A 20,617-nucleotide genomic window follows, 5' to 3' on the forward strand; every position below is an offset into this window, starting at 1 on the left:
CCCGGCTCTCAGAATAACTCCATATGCCCTAAGCACCATTACACTCATATATAGTATTGTAAATTAGCAGTAGTACTACTTTCAGCTTTATACCCTCAGTCTCTTCATAGTCCCTGACTTGCATTTCAGAAGTGGATAATTTCATGAATAATTTCACAGGCTCCTGAGGGGATGACCATTACCTTTTCTAAAGCTTTATTCACATAAGAACTTTGGACAGTCTAGAGGGGATATTTTCTGTACACGGCCCACAAGATGAAATGGCCACATCATGGTAAATGGCCTGTATTTGTAAAGCGCTTTACTAGTCCCTAAGGACCCCAAAGCGCTTTACACATTCAGTCATCCACTGATTCACACACTGGTGATGGCAGCTACATTGTAGCCACAGCCACCCTGCGGCGCACTGACAGAGGTGAGGCTGCCGGACACTGGCGCCACCGGGCCCTCTGACCACCACCAGTAGGCAACGGGTGAAGTGTCAAGGACACAACGACCGAGACTGTCCAAGCCGGGGCTCGAATCGGCAACCTTCCGATTACAAGACGAACAGCCAACTCTTGAGCCACAATCGAGCCACAAGCCAGATCCTTTTGCACATGAGGGAACTACCTGCTTTACTTTCCAGTAGTAAACGTAAAGAATATTGGCTGTGTTATTTGCACAGCTGAATTTTTACCAGGGAGCTGACAAGTACAGGAATTTGCATTCATATATGCACCTCTGACCAGTGATTTCCTGAAAACCTCTGAGCTGCAGTGAATGTGTCAAAGCCCCAACCTGTGCTAGCAGGGAGTCCTGGAATCATTGGTTTATAGACTCTGAGAAAAGACAAGCTGAGTTGAGCTGGTAGATGTGCACTGGCTGATTTGCAGGGTGTGGCTGATCGTCTTACGACGGTGTGAATAACTGCTCCCTGCGTGCAGTGAAGAGAGTGCGCTGCTCTGTTTCGTCTCCTCCGATCTGTTCCTGAAGTGCTGAGCAGCTGGTTGGAAAGGCAAAGCAACTCCTCATTAAATAATCATCAGGACTGCAATGGGCTGAACGATGGCATTGGGCTGTTTGTGCTTCACGCTGACCAACCAGCACCGCTGAAAACAAGAGCTCCAACCAACCTGTGAACTCGGCTTTCATCATAATTATAGAAATTTTGCCATAGTGGATTTGCATTTGTGCTCATATGTACTGAATTCATGTTTCAAACACAGTACAAGTTGCACAGGTCAGTTTGAACACCCACCTCCTCGCTGCTGCTGCAGCGGGCTCCACAGCCTGCTCCAAAACTCCAGAAATGCACATTCCCTTTATACATATTTGATAGACTCCCTGTCCAGGAGAGAGGTGCTTTCAGGGTGTTGTTAGGTCTCAAAGTCAAAGCAATCTGCAAAGAATGCTCTTCTGGGAGGCTAATATGTTGCCCTCGCCAACTTACTTTCTTCAAGGGCCTGTTAACTTAAACTTGGTGTCATTTTGTGTCATATCACCTGTTTTTGAAGAAGTATTACTCCCAGTTATTCTCCCAGTCTTATGTCCTATGAAAAATGTTTTCTTCTCGGCTCTTTAAAGTTATAGTCAGCCGCACATGCTGAAGTCCTTGAAGATGAACAACTGCACATTGAGGAGAGTAAAGACATGGAAAGGAAGCCACAGCTTTGTTAGTCTGCTTATCAGATCACACATTGTGCCGTCCTCTTTCATAGGATTTAGGATGCTTTTCTGTTCTGGAAATGGAGACTAGTTCAGCTTCACTGTGCACTAAAAGCAATCTGGGTCCTAAACCTTTTCACATTGGGCCTCCTTCTCAAACTTTTCTATAGAAATGTTATTTTCTCTCACATGAAAAACTCCCACTGGATTTATGCTCACAGGCCAGTTTTGTTGAAACTACTGTGTTTATTTGACAAAACAGTGGCAGAGAACCCTGAATAACCTTTAGCTTCATTTTTCTGCCTGGTGTTGAGAGATCGACACTCACTGTAATCAGTGTACATAAGTGGTTCTTTCTTTTTGATAAAAAAAGCTTGGTCAATAAGGTACGTTAGCTAACTAAATGGCTGTAGCTTAAATGTAATTTTGAATCAGAATCAGTCTCCTGATGGTTGGACACGGGGAGGTGTTAAATGAAACTGGGCAGGCTGCCAGGCTGTAATCCACTGGTGAAAACGCTGCAACATTTATAAAGCGCTGGATTAAGCTTTTATTTATTTATTTTAGCTTTTAGACTGTTTGTATTTAAGTGATAATGGTAGCACTGAGAGAGCGGTCAGTTTTACTAATCCACCAAAGGAGGACAGCAAGTCCTCCTTTGTTTTCATCGGTGTTACCGACGATGCGTTAGTTATCCCGGCTGTTTTCTTTCGTGTCATACGAGTTAAAGATGAACACATAATAATTAAAGTGAACTGGTGATGAATCGTCCTCCACCCCAAATCATACATTAACAATAGCCTGATTTTGCACATGATTCATAATGATGAGGATAAAGGAAAAATAGAAATGACCAATTAATGAGACTGAAAGAATGACCCATTTTAAACCTGAAAGTAACTGCATCATGATGTATCTGTAGGTTGTATTGTAGAGGAGGCCTATTTTTAGACCAGGTTGAACCAGTGGCTGTGAAATGCTAAATGAATGAACTGGGGCTTATTTTTTAATTTAATCTTCTTATGCACGTCAGAGCTGCGACTTGTAGCTTATTTTTTAAAGGGCAAAAACTGACAATTGCAGTCCAAGTTAAAGGAAGCTGTTTTGTCATCAGACTCGTTCGTGACCCTAAACTCGGACTAGGAAGCAGGATTAGTGGCTGAGTGAGGGAACTTCATGGTATATTCAATCACTGTCTACTGATCAAGTTATCAATCATTTCTCTGGAAAATAGTAACAGCAATATCCTCTGAAGCAGGGTGTGCAGTAGTTTTTAAGAGGACATCTAAAGACTTTCTTTCCCTGATGAGCATCAAAAGATCAAGATCATTATGAGCAGCTTTATTTCTGGCTTTCTCCTGGTTGGCTGTAGGAAATGCCCTCGTTTAAGCCGTAGCATAGCGATATCTAAGTGTTCCTAAAACAGTCTTTCTGAATCCTTACACAGCGTAAAAGTTGAAAGTAAGCCAACTTCCTGGTTGAAATATGTTTTAACATTTGTTGTTTTCTTGCTTTTAGATTTTTATAGTTTTCAGAATCTCCAAAATTTATAAATATATAAACATTTTTTTTGTTAGTGGATAATATCTGGATAAATAATCTATCTGGGGCAACTAGATAATCTCCAGAGCTTTCTGCATGCTCTCATTCGTTCTGGGGCGGTTATGTAGTGTAACACAAACATCATGTAAATGCACTTGTGGGTAAATTTGGAAACCCTGGATTACCTACTTATCTAATAACCACCTTTGTGTGACTGCGTATCGTAATGCTGACAATTGATTAAGTGCAAAAAATATCCTGAGCGTGTTCATAGTGCAGCTCATCTGGTTTACTGGATGGGTGCAGACCGACGTCTCTTAAATAAGGTGGAAGATCCACATTCAACTAGATTTTGTGCTTTTCTCTAGGAAGTGACAGCTGTGACGCAGACGATCAGTAGAGATTGATGTAAGGAATCAGACTACATGATGGGATGAAGGGAACAGTGATCGCAGTCCTTTTTAAAAAGCTTTCTTTTTTTTCTCATCACTTTCTGAAATGGACTCGGTGCAGAGAATTAGACCATGAAATAGGCTACTGACTCAAATGGCTTTTCTGAGTCAGATTTTTTTGTGTGTGTGCTTTATTTCAGTCACAAAATGGAGAATATGAACACAGTGGCAATAACACAAGTCATTTAAATTAAAACGGTTGCAGCTAAAGTTAACCTGCAGTAACAAGCTCTGCCTCTCTGCTAGTGTTGAGGGGTTTCCCCAGACGGCCTTCAAATATATTTTCATTCATTTCATTATTATATATAGTATCTGAACATAAGAATGGCTGAAAACACTTCTGACTTGTACAGGAAGCACAAGGTTGATGGCATAGTTTAGTAAATGCTATTAGAAAGGAAATACCAGTGATGATGAGGTAAAACACCTGTAATTAGTTAGCAAAGATGAATAAACCAGTGGTAGCCATCGACCAAGAATGGGTTCATGTAAAGAGTGATAACACAGAGTCAGGGAGCAGACATGGGCGCCTCGTCTCCACTTCCAGAAATGATATTAATGCATATACAGGCTAAAACGTCATCTCTTAAAAATGAAACCTGGTGAGCAGCTTTCCCAAAAATCTCCTTCATGGCACTTGGACAATTCCAGAGCAGCGTTAACACAAAGTTTCACAAAGGACATATTTAGCTTATGTACAAGTATTACCAGTCTGCTTTTTCATTTTTCCCCACTCTGTGTGCGTATGAAGACATTAGAAAATGTAATTTTCCCACATGATTCCATGAGTGCCAAGTCAAAAGACAAAAGGCTGACTTTTTTAAAAATATTTTTCATATGACTCCCACATAGTTTCATGATTTCCAAGAACAAATCTGTTGTAGGTGGCAGAGGCTGTTTCAACAAGTTAAAGTAGCTTTGATGCTACCAATTACTGAAACAGGTGGAGACCCCCATCTGTCTGTGGAGTCAGTCAGTGATTTCTTCCATCACTGCTTCATAATTAGTGCTGGCAACATGCTCCATCCTTAGCACAGCTTGTAGGCCTAACACTTGAATTTGGGTTTCTTTTTATTTTTGTTTGGATTTGTTTGCTGTGTATTCTCGGATACCCCCAGAATGGGGGGGCTATGGTGTGGGATTCACAATAAAACAAAAAGCACAACTTCTCGTCTCACGCGATTGGCTCAAGTCTGTTTCAAGTCTCAATAACGGTGCCAATTCTCATGATATGTGCAGTTTTGAAATAAAAACTGTTGCATCAGCATACACAATGTCTCTCTGGTTTAGGGGTCAATGTATTTGCCTTACATGTGAAAGATCCCTGTTTTGACACCAGGAGGATTCATAAACCCAGCCTCAGGCGGCCACAAGCTAATGTACTTCCAGTGGTGGAAAAATTTGGTGAGCTATGGGCTCTTGATTTCTGCTTTTAGCCTTGAAGATAATCTATTATTATTGTTATTATTATGAAAACTCATTAGTGTGGCTGTAGCCCTAAAGCACCTCCTCAGCTTGAAGCTGTAGTTTTTGGCTCGAGCTATCAGATAACCGATGATCGTACTTTCCTGGCTGATTACTAAAGCAAGTTTTTATTAGAGCTGGCCCGGGGGTAAAATATCATGCATCGAATTTGCTTCTGTTTCTGGCCATATGATAAAGAGCCATCTCTGGCCCCAGCTGCCGCCTCCCCACGTCTGTTGAAGGTGATTTAGACAATGAATGAGGGTCACCATTTCCTATGGTAATTTGCACTCTGATGATTTCTTATCTTGTCTGCAGCATCCTCGCTGCATGCTCAGCATCGGGTCACTGGTTGCTTTAGTTTGGAATTTGTTTCATTTGATTAACTTGATTTATTTAAATTAAGGGAAAAGTTGTGGGTGATTTTGGTAATTATTTGTACCTGTGCTGACCTTTTGTGGTGGTTTTTGTTTTTTTAATTGGCCAATAATGCTCAGGTGGAGTTATTCTCATATCCTCATTGTGTCTTCTTGCTTGTCCACTGCTTACCATAACATAGGATTTTCAGGAACCTGATGAGATGTGATCTCAATGAGGATAAAACTGTATTGGCACCAAATCCAACCTTTTGAAGGCGAACCATTTCTCACTCACCATCGATAACTCCTCAGGTTAAGAGCCTTGGTGTCATCCTAGACAGTTCACTTCCCTATAAATCTCACATCAATAATCTCACCCGTTCTGCCTACTTCCATCTACGCAACATTAACAGATTGCTTCCTTCTCTTTCCACCCAGTCTACGTCCATTCTTGTCCACAGTCTTGTTACCTCCCGTATTGACTACTGCAATTCTCTTTTGCATGGCCTCCCCAAAAATCCCTCCATACGCTTCAACTGGTTCAGAACTCCGCTGCTCACATTAACACCAGAACCCCCTCCTACCAGCATATCACCCCTGTTCTTCCTTTCTGACCTGTTAACCACCACCTGTTCTGCCCGTTCACTTCGATCTTCTTCTTCTATCCAGCTCGCTGTACCTTCCTTCCGCCTCACCACGATGGGAAGCAGAGCTTTCAGCTGCTCTGCTCCCAGAAATAAGAAACACTGGTTCTCTCCCACAGTTTAAATCCCAACTCAAAACTCATCTGTTCAAATCTGCATATTCACTGTGAATCCACTGTTTGTTTTATCTTGTGCTTTTGTTTTATTGTTCTTATTCTGCCATTGTTTTACTAAGTGTTTTATCCTATTGTAAAGTGTCCTTGGGTGACTTGAAAGGCGCTCATAAATAAAATGTATTATTATTATTATCTGATTATGCTTTCGTGCAAGGTCCCTCTCTTGGCGTTCAAACCACCATATTTGTTTTTCCTCTTAGCCTCTGACTTGCACACTTCATGCCTGCTCAACCAACCAAACACAATAAGTGTTGTGTTTGTTTCTTCAGTTTTCCAGTTTTCTTACTTGCTAGTGGTTTTTTTGGAGGGGCTTTTAGTTATTGTAGTCCACATTACAGGTGGATTCAGAAGAAAGGGTGAAAATCAAAAGTCCGTACTGTACTATCCACACTCATCTGTTTGTGTCTTGCAGGTCAGACTGTTAGAGCTCTGTGTTTTCAGCTTTCCAGTGTTTCTTTCAGCACACACTGGTTTATTGAAACTGGTGATGGGTGAAGCTGGTAGCACTGATTGCCTTCCAGTACTCAGAAACTCTGAGGGTGTAACCACCCACCTGAACATTGTTTTGGACCAAACACTCAATCAGATGGTGCAACCCACAGGACCCAGTGCGCTGCTGCCAGGCATCACAAAACACATTAAAGGAGACAATAAAGGACAATTATCAGTTTTATTAGGTGGTTCACTGCAGTGATGGTATAAAATGAGTTCCTCCCATGTACAACCGTTGAAATAAACAGTCAAGCACAATGTGCGTTTCTGCTCAAGTCCACCTTTATTAGCTTAACCTAAACTTTACTTTAAATGATGGTTTTTGTTTTTTGTCTTTAGAAACAAAAAGGTGCTTATTTCAGTTAGTTTGGTATATTTTGTTGTGTCTAAAGAGTTTTTTTGCAGAGGTTTAACAGATCCTAAGAAGTTCAAAAATGCTGTTTTTGTTAGTCTGGCTAACCTTTACTGATTACTGATGTTGGTATGCGCTTACACTGTCTGCAGCTGGTTCTCTCTTATACACACTCTTTTTCTCTCTCTGACAAACATGCATATATGCACACACTACACACACACCCTCTCACAGATGCACACAGTGTTTGCTAACTTTAACAGGGGACCTATGTCTCTTTTGCTTTCACACACACACACACACACACACACACACACACACACACACACACACACACACACACACACACACACACACACACACAGGCCACTTAAAGTGCAAGCCTCTGTAATATGGGATTTATTCTGAGCAGAAGTGGCGTTCGCTGTCCTCTCCACTCCAGGACCTGCCCGTCTGCCTGCAGTGAGGTCTGTTGGCAGATGGAGGCAGTGTACAAAGTATGTACTACAACTGGTGTGTGGGCCATTCCTCGCTTGTGCCGTTTTTGGTCTGTTAACCAGCCGCAGAAGAGAGTGAAGTTCTAACATGCAAAGAGCTGAAGTGAAGTGTCCACCGCACCCTCTGTCTGTGGTTTTCATGCATCATTCAGGATCTTGGAGGACTCCACTGGAGTGCATCTGGGGTGGGTGAAAACCCCTCTCTCACTTCTGACTGGAATCGTGTATGTGGACAGGCACATGTGGGACCATAAATCCCTGCCTGCCAGTGTAACGCCTCAAAGTCTGTTTTTCCAGGAGCTGGAATACTGTTGCACGATGCAAACTCTCTTAAGGCTTAAATGTGCTGATGAATGACTTGGCTGATAGAAAACTAATTACAAGCATTTTTGGTCATTAATTTACATTCATTATAATGCTGAGCTGTGGGTAATCCTGATGGCCTCTTTTTGTTATTTTCCTCACAAAAACAAATGAAAAAATAATTGCCACATTAATCAGTAATGAATGAATTATCAATTGTTCATTTGGAGCATATTTAAAATTTGATGGAAAAAAAATGTTAGCCTGTTCATACTCCGACCCTCTATCCTCGTCTTCCCCTCTTGCCTGGCTCGGCTCTTTCCTCCGCACTCCTCCTGCTCCTTCATTCATTTGAACTAATGTCACATCTTCCTGTTTCCTGTTTCTGCTCATCTTCTCCTCCCTCCGTCTCCTCCTCTCCCTCTCCCCTGGTAGATCACTTCTCAGCCAAGACTCGGAACAATGCAACAGTTTAAAAAGAGAATAAGAAACCCCCAGCGCGCACACACACACCCACACACACACACACTCCTCTGTCTTGTCTTCATGGACTGTGAAATTAGGTTTTACTTAAAATGGGGCCAGTGGAGTTTGGTGAGGATGAGTGATTTAAAGGATTGTTTGCAGTTTATGAACATAGGGAGAGGCAAGGGAACAGAGCTCCATTTCTTTCATGTTGGCTGCGCCCATCTCATCGAGCATTCACAGAAGTCTGACCTCATACACGAACACAAACACGGGCTTGATAGGTGGAGAGAATGCGCTCTTATACTTTTTACTGCAGGGGCCTCTGACCCTCTGCCCACTCATGTCAGTGCATGTGCCGAGTACCCATCAGCACGGTACGGAGCTTGATATGGTTTCTCCCGCTGCCCTTCTGACCTGAGCCTCCACTTCAGCAGTGTTTGGAAACTGTGGCTGCCTCTCCCTTTCAGGGATCATTATCACTACCTGAGCTTTGGGCTCCTGCTGAGTCCACGTTCTGGTAGTTAACTTGCAGGAGTCCAGACTTGCTCTTGGAAAAGTGTCAATATTTTGGGTTGATATGAAGCTCTGTGCAGATAACCTGGTGATGGGTATTACTCAGTTTTCATTGACTGCTGAAGCTGCTGTTGGTGGTTCTTTTGCATTCCTGCACGTGTTGTGTGAGCAGTGCCTGCAACAGTCTGTTAACTTAGTCATTGTTAGTTTAGCAAATCACCTGCTGTTGTGGGCTTTAAAGCTTTTTATGTCAAATCCAGTGCATTTACTGTGACACTTCACTGTCTCCCTGTTAGTCTAAAGAGTTTTGAGGGTGGCTTTATTATTAACAAGTTTTCAAGAAAAAATATCTTGAATCTTTTAAAATATCTTTTTGGGGAAAAAGTGGAAAATGAAATCACACTTTACTTTGCAGCATGAGTCGACTCTACCAGCAGTTAGAGTAACATTAGCAGACTAGTGTAGGTCAAGTGTTTCACACAGGCTGTACACAAAAGTTGGCATAGCTCAGTGTTCCCCAACCGCTCAGGTGTGCCGTGGAAGATTATCTGGTGCCACCTGATTAGTACTCTAAGCGAGTGGTGTGAATAACGGGCAGAACAATTACATTCTCCTATACTAGAAGGCAGTAACACTACCTGCTATAATTAAATGGGTTGCCAACTGCCAGTAAAAGAGAAGAAGACGAGGAAGAAATTAGAATAGAATAGAATAATCCTTTAATTGTCCCACAAGGGGGAAATTTGGTTGTAACAGCAGCCAAAAAGACAAATATACTACAAACAGTACACAGGACACGGAACAGAAATATACACAATTTTTCTTACATATTTACATTAAGGACAATGGTTACTATAACAGAGAGTACTGTACAGTTATTAAATTAAATAAAAATAATTACAGGTAAGAGGCAAACCAGGTTGTAGTGCGAATTGGTTAATTAACTAACTTATTGCAGTTACAGCATTGATGTAAACATCTATGTTTGTTGGGAGCAGTTCAGATTGTACAGTCTGACAGCTGCAGGGAGGAAGGACCTGCGGAAACGCTCCTTCATGCATCGAGGATGCAGCAGTCTGTCACTGAAGGAGCTCTGCAGTTCAGCAACATCTACATGCATGGGGTGGGAGACTCTGTCCATCAGAGATGTTATTTTGGCCAGAGTCCTTCTGTCTCCCACCACCTGTACTGGGTCCAGGGTGCATCCCAGAACAGAGCTGGCCTTCCTGATGAGTTTATCCAACCTCTTCCTCTCAGCTGCCGATAAACTGCTGCTCCAACATACCACACTGTAAAAAATGACAGATGCCACCACAGAGTCATAGAAGGTCTTTAAAAGCAGACAACAGGTAGAGTCTGCTCTGACTATAAATTACATAATAGTCATGCTGTAAGACACCCCAGTGTGTAATAGCAATAGATAAATATTTGAAAACAAAAAGTAGTCAATCTGACCTGGATCATGGAGAAAATTCCAACCCAGTTGAAGGCCCTAGCATGAGTACTGGTCACAAGAAAGCAAAAAAGGTATACTGGGGACAAACTGAGCCGATACCTGGTGCGTGGGGAAAAATGATCAATATGCTTTTTGTGACATTTTTGTTTGGTGGTGTGCCGTGTGATTTTTCTGATGTGAATTATGTGCTGTGGCTCCAAAAGGTTGGGAAACACTGGTGTAGCTAATGTTAATTCATCCTTTAGTTTATGGAGTCATTATTTTGAGCCTCAACAGGTAGTGTTCAGTATTTTAGTTTTCCAGGTTATAGATGTTATCCTAATTAGTGTTGCAAATTCTATAGTAAATTTAAGGAAGTTCCTTGTGGAAATATTCCTACGCACACTTTACACAGATAGCCAATCACTGCGTTAAGTGGTCACAATTAGTCGTAATTTCTTTTCTTTTTTTTTTTAAAAGAAACTTCCATCAGTTGTTGGTTTCTGACTCCAGCTGGGGGGGAATCTGTAGTTCTTAAGGCTTTCTGTGGCTCTTTACTGTTCACCTGTTTGAACAGTTAGTTAATGTAGACTTTTATTGGTAACAGTCACAAGGTGCATTTGTTAATACACTCTTTAACAGGTAAGTTTGGAGACGGTCCATTCCTCCTCCTGTTCAAACATCAGCAGTAACACAGCAATGAGTCGAACCATTCTGACTGCCTTTATCTATTATGTGATTCGTTGCTGCCAAAAAAATCACTAGTAATATACAGAGACCTGCCGAGGCAAGGACCTGTAGTACCTGTGAAAGCTGAGATCAAGACATTTTCAGTGTTGTGGTTTCTTTTTTGTTTGTTTGTTGTTGTTGTTGTTGTTTTTTTTTTTTAAGTCTGGGCTAAACAAGATTTATTATTTGTCACTAGACAAAAAACTTTGCCTTTCAGCAAATTTTTGTTCAAGTGGTCTGACACTAGAGTCCTGCAGCTCCTCTGGTTTCTGTTTCCAGGCTTTAGAAAGGCTAGCTCAGTAGTTACAAGGCAATCAGTGTTATTTACGTTATCTGTGGGTGGTTATAATGAGCTCATCACTCTATAATGTGTAACTCTTGATTAGAGACACTACTACACATTTTTGAAACTTTTTTTGTTTTTTTAATAGGGGATGCTGATTTGGCATAAAGTGTGAATGGAGTTACGTGTTGTATACAACCAACTCATAGGTCACAACAAACAATGGAGTCACACCACTAACTGAATAAGGGTACCTTAGATATCTTAAACTGTGATCATATATGTTAGTCTACATCAGTAACGTGCTGTGTGGATCTGCTGGCAGCCGTACAAGACATGATCTGGGTGCAAAATTAATCAAACTAAGACTACCCAAATAGTGATGCTGGCATGGCACAAACACCGCCACTGGGAAGGCCTAAAGAGACGGGGTCTTAAATAACTGGCAGAACACTCGCCAGGTGTTCTGAATCTCCGGTCATCTCTTGAGTGTGCAGCCAAACAACTCCTGCAGCGCACACACTTTGGTCTTGGAGCCGTAACACTGTAATAACATCAGTCACTGCAATATGGAATCATTTGAACGATCTCAGTTACGGACATGAATACTCATTTCCTGTGTTTTGAGCTTTAGAAGTTGTTTTTCAGTAAATTTCCCCGTCTCTAACTAGACCAGTCACTTCCTGCTCTGTGTAGTAAGCTGATTTTTAAGAGTTGGTGGAAAGAGGAAAGCTTGGTGTCTTTATTTGGATTAAAGCAGAGTCAAAGTGAAGGATTACAGAGTCCCAATAGAAACTGCTGTGTTACTTCTGGAGAAACCTCTCTGCCTGCCTCTCTGTACTGCGAGCATTTTATGCATGACAGCACTTCAGAAGCCATTTCATTTCTGTTGTCAATTTAAATCTCGAGGGTTTTGGAATACATATATACGATTTTGGGGTGTACTGCTGTCGCTCTCAAATGGATTTGCTTTAGTGTGGCCGATTGAACGTTTCTCTGGGACTGAGGTGTGCAGGTTGGAGAAACCAGAGATGGTTTGGAAAGTGTCATTTGCTGAGTGTCCCACCGGAACCTTATTTTAAACACATACTCAGGTCACATCTGCTGAAAACAAGTTGATTCAGAAGCAGTGAAACAATGGGAAAACTAGACTCGGGCTGGCTTACATGACAACGAGGCTGCTCTTTTAAGTGCTGCTCTGCTGTTGGTTAAAACAAAACATGGTTTAACTGAACTATAACAAGGCAGCTTGCAGTATTTGGAGTGTTTATTGTATGTTTTTGTGGAAGACACACCCATTGGTGCCTTTGTTTCCTTCATGCACCTTGTACAGATCCTTCACTCTTAACTTGGCATGTCAACACCACAACACTATTTCTTCTGGGACCTTTTTGTGTAAATATTTTTGCATGCATGCCTTTTTTTATTATGTGCGTATATCATCTGCTGTGTGTGTGTGTGTGAGATTGAAGTGTACAGCTGCGCATTCATCTCTTTGATGTCACTTCCTGTCATCTCCTCAAAGCTGTGTGTTTTTCAGTCCTCCTGTGTCGAGCTTCCCCACACACCATCTGAAAGCAGCGGGAAGCAGGATCAGCCTGTGGAGGCTGCCGCTGCGCCGCCTGTCCTTGGAAAACCTCGCGGCGCAGGTCATTAGAAGGGGACGCTGCCCTCGCTTTGGCTGCACTTTGGCTGCCTGCCACGTTTAAAGATGCAGCAGGCCAATTTTCAGAGCACACAGCGAGGAGAAAGGCCTTGTTCTCTGAGATAATAAAGCAGAGTCCTATATTTGACTTCACTCTGCTCTAAAACGATGGCTCTGATTCAGCTGCAGGAATCAGCTCTGACTGATACTGTTATATTGACAGTGAAATGACATTTACTGATGTCGGTGCCAATATTTATCTGTTGTCACATCACATTTGTGCTGCCTATATTCTGAAAAATGTAGGCTTGGAGAGCTTCGTTTCCCTGCAACAGAAGGAGAAATAAGCAAGAACAAAAAGCAAAGGAGGCTAAAAATGATCAGCATCCACTCTTGGAAGTAGCTGCTGTGACATCACTCACTGGTTTATGAAGGCTTGTTTTGAATAGCTTGTCAAACAGAAGTCATTAGCCAATGAGCACACCGGAGATGATCTGTCATGTCAGTCTCATGTGCTTCAGATGAAGAGAGCTGGACTTACTTACTTTGTTTCTGATTACATCTCACCTCTCATCTAAGAGGCTGCTTAAGTTCTCAAAACGGGTATTGAACCCCTCGTGGAGTTTTCAGCTCGGAGTTGGTCCTGAGAGAGTGACGGGGGGTGAATTTCCCAAGAGGTGCATGTTCAGTTAGACGCCGTTTGTGTCCACTGTGAACATGAACAGAGGTGATCATTGAGCAGGTGGTGGCGGCCTACAACACAAGCTATTAGCCATCTCTCAGATCAGACCTGAGTGCCCTTTGCAGGATTTAAAAGGCATTTCTTCCTGGAAGTTTTACTTCTACCACCACGATACTGTTTAAGAACACTGAGTGGCAGGTCTCACAATCAGTGGATCCCTATAAAAGACAAGAAAATGTCCAAATGGAGGCTCTAAGACACTGCACTAATAAATGGATACATACAGACCATGCATTTGGTACTCCTGTGAAATTACAAGCAGACAGCGTTTTGCTGCAATTTCCAGACGACCTGCAGAAGGTGTTGTCATGGTAATCTGTCCCAACGATAGTTTTTCATTCACTGCTTGAGTTTTTGCCCCCCGGGGACCGAGCGAGACCACATGTCTGTGGTAAAATAGATTTATCTCAGTGCAGTAAAGCTTTCTGTTGGCTCTGAATTATTTACAGACTATAATTTTTCTAGCCAACTCTTAATTATCTGATGATGAATGGCTGAGAGTGATTAGTGTTTGTTCTACTCTGGAAAAGAGATGTTCGTATTAAACCCAGAAGGCTGCCGCTAATGGAAGCGTAGTGCTGGATTTGAGGCTCGATGTTGTACTGGATCTCTCATACATACACCACTTGAGTAATATCTTTAAGTGGAAAAACAGCGAAGTAAACAGCTCATTGGTTTTTGTCAGTGGATTTGAACAAATGGGCATCTAAATATATTCTCTGTGTACCCTACGCTAAAGCTATTAGCAAAGAGTGAATAATGTGCAGAGTTCGGTCAGCCAATAGTGCTGTCATATATCTTAGATTTGCTTTTTTACTTTATCTTCCAGGCATGGGGAAGGGCCTGACATAAGTAGGACTTGATCTGCAGTATTGTGGTTCACTTTGTGAAGTGCATATTTTACGGAGGCATTTTTTAAGCAAGGATCAGCCTGTTCAGACGTCCCAAAACCTCAGGTGAGAAAAGAAAACAGAAGAAATATGTGGAAATGAGAAAACCCAATCAATTACTGCTGGGTTTATGCTGCTCACTCCATCATCCTATCGCCCCTTTACTTTTACACTCCTGTTCAAAATTTAGATTGTTGTCTAGTTCCCATAAATGCCATCAGCTTGGCTGACCTTTAAGACTGCGGTGTGGTTGCTTACTTTAATTTAGAGCCCTGAAGTGTTTAAGTTTTCAAGGTGCAAACCTTGATCAGTGCTATGGAGCAAGAAATTGAATTCCCAACAACTCAGACTCTATAATTTACTGAATGACACTCTGAATATGTAAAACCTTGATATACAGGGAAAAAAATCCAATTGTGTAAAAACACATTTCCCTGTAGAAGAGAACTTTAAAAGTCAATGTTGACTCATTTAGTGTGAACTTCTGGGGTTCGAGAGCCCACACTGCCTGTAGTGCTGTGTGGCTGGGATCAGATTTTCTTATTGTTGGGTCTGTGTTTCCAGAAGCCCCGCTAATTCTAGAGACTTATTCATCATGAAGAAAACAAGACGATCGATCGATTATTTGCGCAAGGGAGGCCTCGTCTGTGTCCACCACGAAAATGACCCCCAGATCTGACCTCTTCCTGCTGCCTTTATTGAGAGACAGTTCACACAAAACACGTCAGAACAAAACCACGCCCACATGGTTCTAAGACAAAGCATTGTATGTATGTGTGAACTTCTGTGTGTGTGTGTGTGTGTGTGTGTGTGTGTGTGTGGTAGACCTCCTGCTGACCAAAGGGTCGTAAACGCAGGAAGCTTGCATCAAAAGCACAAGGATGTGTCTGTGATAAAAGACTACAGCCCCCCCCCACCTAGAACCTCGAGAATCTGGGGAGGGGAGGACAGAAAGAATTCTTTTCACAGAATTAAAACAATGTACAAATGGCAAACATAAAAATGACAAACATTTAACAATTCACCCTAACATTTATCTGGGTGGAGCTCTTAAGTCTCTGATACCAGTTTTAGTTGGTGTTATTATTTGGAATAGGATGGGACCAAGCTGGAGTTTTAGCATAGAAAGATTTAAAAAATAAAGAAGGTACTCATTCACCAGCTTTTGTTTGGTACAGTAGCTGGAGTTAGTTTCATGTCCTTGACTGAATTTAAAAAGGCTAGTGTGCCTTTTCTGGGGAGTAAAAAAAGAAGTTTTTCTGTGTTTTAATGAGCCCATATCCCACGGGTGAGACAGAATTCTGCTTCATCTGACATCCTGGCTGGAAATGGTTTTGAGAGCCCATCATCCAGAGTGTTGAGTGTGGGAGGTGAGTGTTTAGCCCATCCACTGGCTGTCTGAAAAGCTTTAGGATATTGCTGCCTTTCCCACACTGTAATGGTAAGAGGAAAGTTCGAGGAATTTTCTCAGACCAGGGAGGAACCAGGGCAGCAGACACACGATGGATGACTTCTGTTGTATGTACAGGCTCCTTTTCTCTCATTGCTTTTTTCTTTCTCCAATCAGCCTCCAAGAGTGAGCATAAAAACCTGCGCACGTACCCTCAATCTAGAACTCACTCCTAAGGGGGCTGAGCAAGCCATATGCTGCAATCCCTCCATCAAGTTCTGTTTTTCGTGGAGGGACAGTTTGTATTGAGCACTCTAATACTTCGGAGAGGCTCAGGGGACAAGCAGACTAACTGCTGAGTAGTCTCAGCTTGAAAACTAAGAGCTACGTGCAGGATTTGTACAATAGCAGCACTCTCTCTACCTGAACCATCTAATTATAGTCCGGGCTGTAGTTGAATTGCTCTAAAGTCTCACTGTCTGTAAACAACAGGCAGGCAGAAGACTGGGGAAGAAAAAGAAGGTAAAAGTGAAAATGTTAGCAAATGAGCATGACTGGAGAGGGGAAAAAACTGCAATGAAGCTGTGCATCTGTTACGGTGTCAGCTGAGATCACAGTAGTAAGTGAAGGTGTGGATGAGGCAAGTTTCTGCCAGTTTACCCAACAACCCTTTCAATTAGCAGTAATTGGTTTTGCATACGAGTGTTAACGGTGCAGCCAAACCATTGGGGACCGATACGAATACGGTTACACCTGGCAGTTTGCAGGAAAACTAGGCATGGATCTGACCTGACTTTGATAAAAATGCAGTGCTCAGCTCCATGTAATGATGTCCTGTGCTGATGGTTTCTCAGCAACAAACTGTTAATAGGTCGAATACAGAGCTACAGCTACTGTTGTAGCGTTTGTGGAAACGAAAAAAGCATCTGCTTGTTAGCAAGACGGCGCAAAAGCTGGCTAGCTGAATATCAAGAAAGTTGATGAAGAGATGGCACGAAGACGAAGAAAAAGACCATTGCATTTTGCCACACAACCATACTTTTGCTAAAATTACTGAATAAGCTGTTGACCTCACTTCTTGAGTTCTGCCTCTGTTTAAATACTGAAATAAAGGCCAGTTTTTCCTACATATAGACGTCTGTTATAGCATACTGCAAAGTTTCGGGCAGTAGGAGCAAGTCGGGATGTTCTCAGACGTGAAATGCTGAGAAATGGTAGGAAAAGACTGAACCCTACATCTACGTTGTGCCCTCTAAGGAACATCTGGTTTGAATGTAGGTTTTTCTTTAGTAGATTTAAAAAAAAATCCACTCTGTGCATTAAATATCGCCCACTCTCCGAGCCTCTACTTACCTTAAGCCTTGACCTGCCTTGTGGCGAATGATGTTTTTAAATCTCTTGCATAAGGTTTGGAAACATGTTCAGGTTAAAGTTGTGGTCTCCATTTGCTTTACAAAAACATGGAAGATATTTTCAGAGACGCGGTGAGAACATGCACAGTGTAAAAGCTTTAAGCCAGTGGCTCATAAAACATTTAACTCCCTGGTGAAACAGAAACACAGGTCCCATTTATAGATTGCTATATTTCTTTTTAGATACTCCAGGGAAAAAAAACATGTCACAGGGGTTGGACGTGTCCACACGTGTGCGCTGAATCCATGTTTAGACTGGTGTCTCTTGGCTGTGGTCCATTACTTGTTTACATCATTACAAATAAACCAATCAACGCAGATTGGGAGTCATATGAAACCAGAGGTGACTGAACTGAACCCCTGGCGAGTGTCGTCCACAGTGAGTGCTACGTGGACCTGCAGGGGAGGGTTTATATATTTAGGAGACTAACGGGAAGCCGTGCTGTGCTTGTTTATCTTCTCAGTCGTTGCAAAGAGCTCCAAAGGTGTGATGATTATGTGATCGGCTAGTCGTGACTGGAACTGAACCTCATGTCGGGAATAATGAGAAATGTTTAGAAATTGGCAAAGACAAAGAGGTGTTTTGTATTGTAAAACGACATGGAGAGTGAGTGGGAGGTAGTTATATGTTAAAATGCAAGGGATAGAAACTGAGAGGCATCCAGGTTATCAAAATCATTCTTCCAAGCTCAGCAGTTTCCCTGTAAAACAATGTCATTAAAGTCATGTTGGCAGCATTTCTATTTTTACACAGTATTCATATTTAAAGTTCATAAAACTTTCACCCCCTTAGACATATAAGCAGAATCAATAATTGTAGTTTTGTCTGTATTCATTCTCATTCTTGCTAGCTGATGGTCAGTAGATTGATTCGTTTACTCCCCCCACTTGGACTTTTAGAGGTCACACACTTCCTTCCTCTCTTTCTTTGGAAGCGGACCAAACAAAAACAAACAAAAAAATGGTAGTTAAACTCTAAATCAATTCATTATGTTTTTTTAAAAAATTGCATTTAAAATAAGTAAATGTTATATTTATAAGGTTGGTGGTTTTAATCCCTGGTTGTTCCAGTCAAATACTTTTGAGCGAAATGATGAAATCCAACTTGCTCTCCAATTCGTTCATCAGAGTGTGAACGTTAGAAGGCACTTAAATGTAAAAAAAAGTGCTTGTGTGAATGCCGCATGTTGTATAAAGAGCTTTAACCCTTTAAAGCCGGTCGGAGCGGGCATGCTCTGTTTTGCGTAACTATTTTCAAATCCCGGTAGCACTGCAACCACATAAGCTAGCGCAATAATTTTTTTTGCATATGAAACCGGAGGAGTTGTACTTACATCTTATGCCATCAGCTTGTCCTCGGTCACAGTTTCCTTCCACATATAGCTTTGCAAAAACTGCATAAAAAGCGCTTGCAGCAACAAAAACATAATATTCCAGAAACACGCTTTGCCGATCCGATCAGCTGTTTGTAACACTTCCTAGTCCATCAGTGCGGACTATTGCATGTCCTCCATGTCCTGCCCGAAACTGGAAGTGACGTCATTTTTGCGGAAATGTAGTTTTTTACCTTCAGGGCCTCATGAGCCTATACTGGTGCTTTTAAAAGTTATGTTTGACTTTATGACTTTCTGTATCGTTTCTGGGATGCTTAGGACTCATATTGCACTGCTGGAAATAGTTTATTTTGATGCATATGCTGCTTTTTTTTTTGCAAATTTGCATTATAATATTTATTTTTGTTTTTCCTGCAGTATATAAAAATTGGTGTATTTCAAAAATAAAACTATGAAGACACTCAAAATAAATTTCCTGTGGTGGGAAACTATTTTGTGCAACTTTTTTGTATTTACAGTTTTGAGGGATAAGCCTCTTAAATTTCTCTAACTAGAAATATATGTTAAAAAAACAAAAACGATTTTAATTTTTTTTGTAGTTTATTGCACTTTTTTGCAATTTATGTAATTACTAATCACTTAATGCAGACATATTATTAAAATTTGGGCTATAATGGTTGTATTGATGTATATCAACTTGAAATGCTCCCAAAAATGGCACTACAGCATGTAAAAATATAATATAAGCTCTGGTGGACTTGGTTCTATGGTAGGTCTTCAAGGGCCAAGTGCTTGAGCAGAGTAGAAAAGCATTTTATAAGAAGCAGCTGTTCTGTTATTTACTTGAAGCCAGACTGAAGCTCCCCGTTGTCAGGAGACCATGATCTTGAACTGTCTCTCACCGGTCCTGGACTGTCTAACTATCTTGTCTCTGGTTGATTGTTTCAGGTTCAACTACAGGTCGACTCACCACCTCACCACAAATGGCTTCTTCGAGTTCCTTAACTGGTTTGATGAAAGAGCCTGGTATCCTCTGGGTAGGATAGTTGGGGGCACGGTAAGTATTTTGTGTCTTATGTGTGTGTTTGTGTGCATGGTGCGAGTCAGAGATGCCTGACTCAGGGTTATGAGGCACTGTATGCACTTTCTGCCTGTTCTGCACCTCTTTCTTTGTCCTTATTTCTCAAGAGTCACCTTATCAGGATGAATCTTCCATCATCGGCTCACTTTAAACCACACACACACACACACACACACACACACACACACACACACACACACACACACACACACACACACACACACACACACACACACACACACACACACACACACACACACACAAACAAACAAACTAAAACATGACTAGATGGCTAAACGGCTCTGAGGGGAAGCGGGGAGGTAAGAGCTTGTACGACACAGAGTGGATCTGTCTTCATAGCCGCTAAAGGACAGACTGGCTGGAGTCACTTTTAACTCGTCATTACATTACAGCTCATCTCTGAGCGCCTGACTCCTCCTCTTCTCTATATTTATAACTTACGTGTGATCTCTCTGTATGGGTTATGGGCTAATCTGTTCCCCAGAGTGCACTTCAGTGCATTCACATTATCAGAGAAAACAACAGCTTGAATGTGTTTTTGCATAATGTGACACTGGGAAGAGAAAATGTTCTACTGAAGCTATGCAATTATAGTGGTGTGTGTGTAGTCTGTAGAAACAATGCGTTAGGGCTGGGCAGTTGTTTCCTTGTGAGATAGAAAGCGATACAATCACAGCTGGGCGAGAGGCGGAGGCGGAGGGTTCCAGTGCACCCATTAATTAATGAAATCTATACACTGTATGTCC

At 41.8% G+C, this 20,617-nt stretch overlaps 1 protein-coding gene across 2 annotated transcripts in view; it reads left to right on the forward strand.

Annotated features, from left to right (window-relative positions):
* Positions 1 to 20,617, forward strand: part of LOC146507667 (dolichyl-diphosphooligosaccharide--protein glycosyltransferase subunit STT3B-like) — an 87,149-nt gene that overhangs the window by 26,518 nt on the left and 40,014 nt on the right. For both annotated transcript variants that reach the window (XM_085178393.1, XM_085178394.1), the window contains exon 2: positions 19,718 to 19,826. In XM_085178393.1, the coding sequence (XP_085034519.1) occupies positions 19,718 to 19,826 (109 nt within the window). The remainder of the gene's footprint in view (positions 1 to 19,717; positions 19,827 to 20,617) is intronic.

This window comes from Neolamprologus multifasciatus, chromosome 11, assembly GCF_963576455.1.
Source record: "Neolamprologus multifasciatus chromosome 11, fNeoMul1.2, whole genome shotgun sequence".
Lineage (NCBI taxonomy): Eukaryota > Metazoa > Chordata > Actinopteri > Cichliformes > Cichlidae > Neolamprologus > Neolamprologus multifasciatus.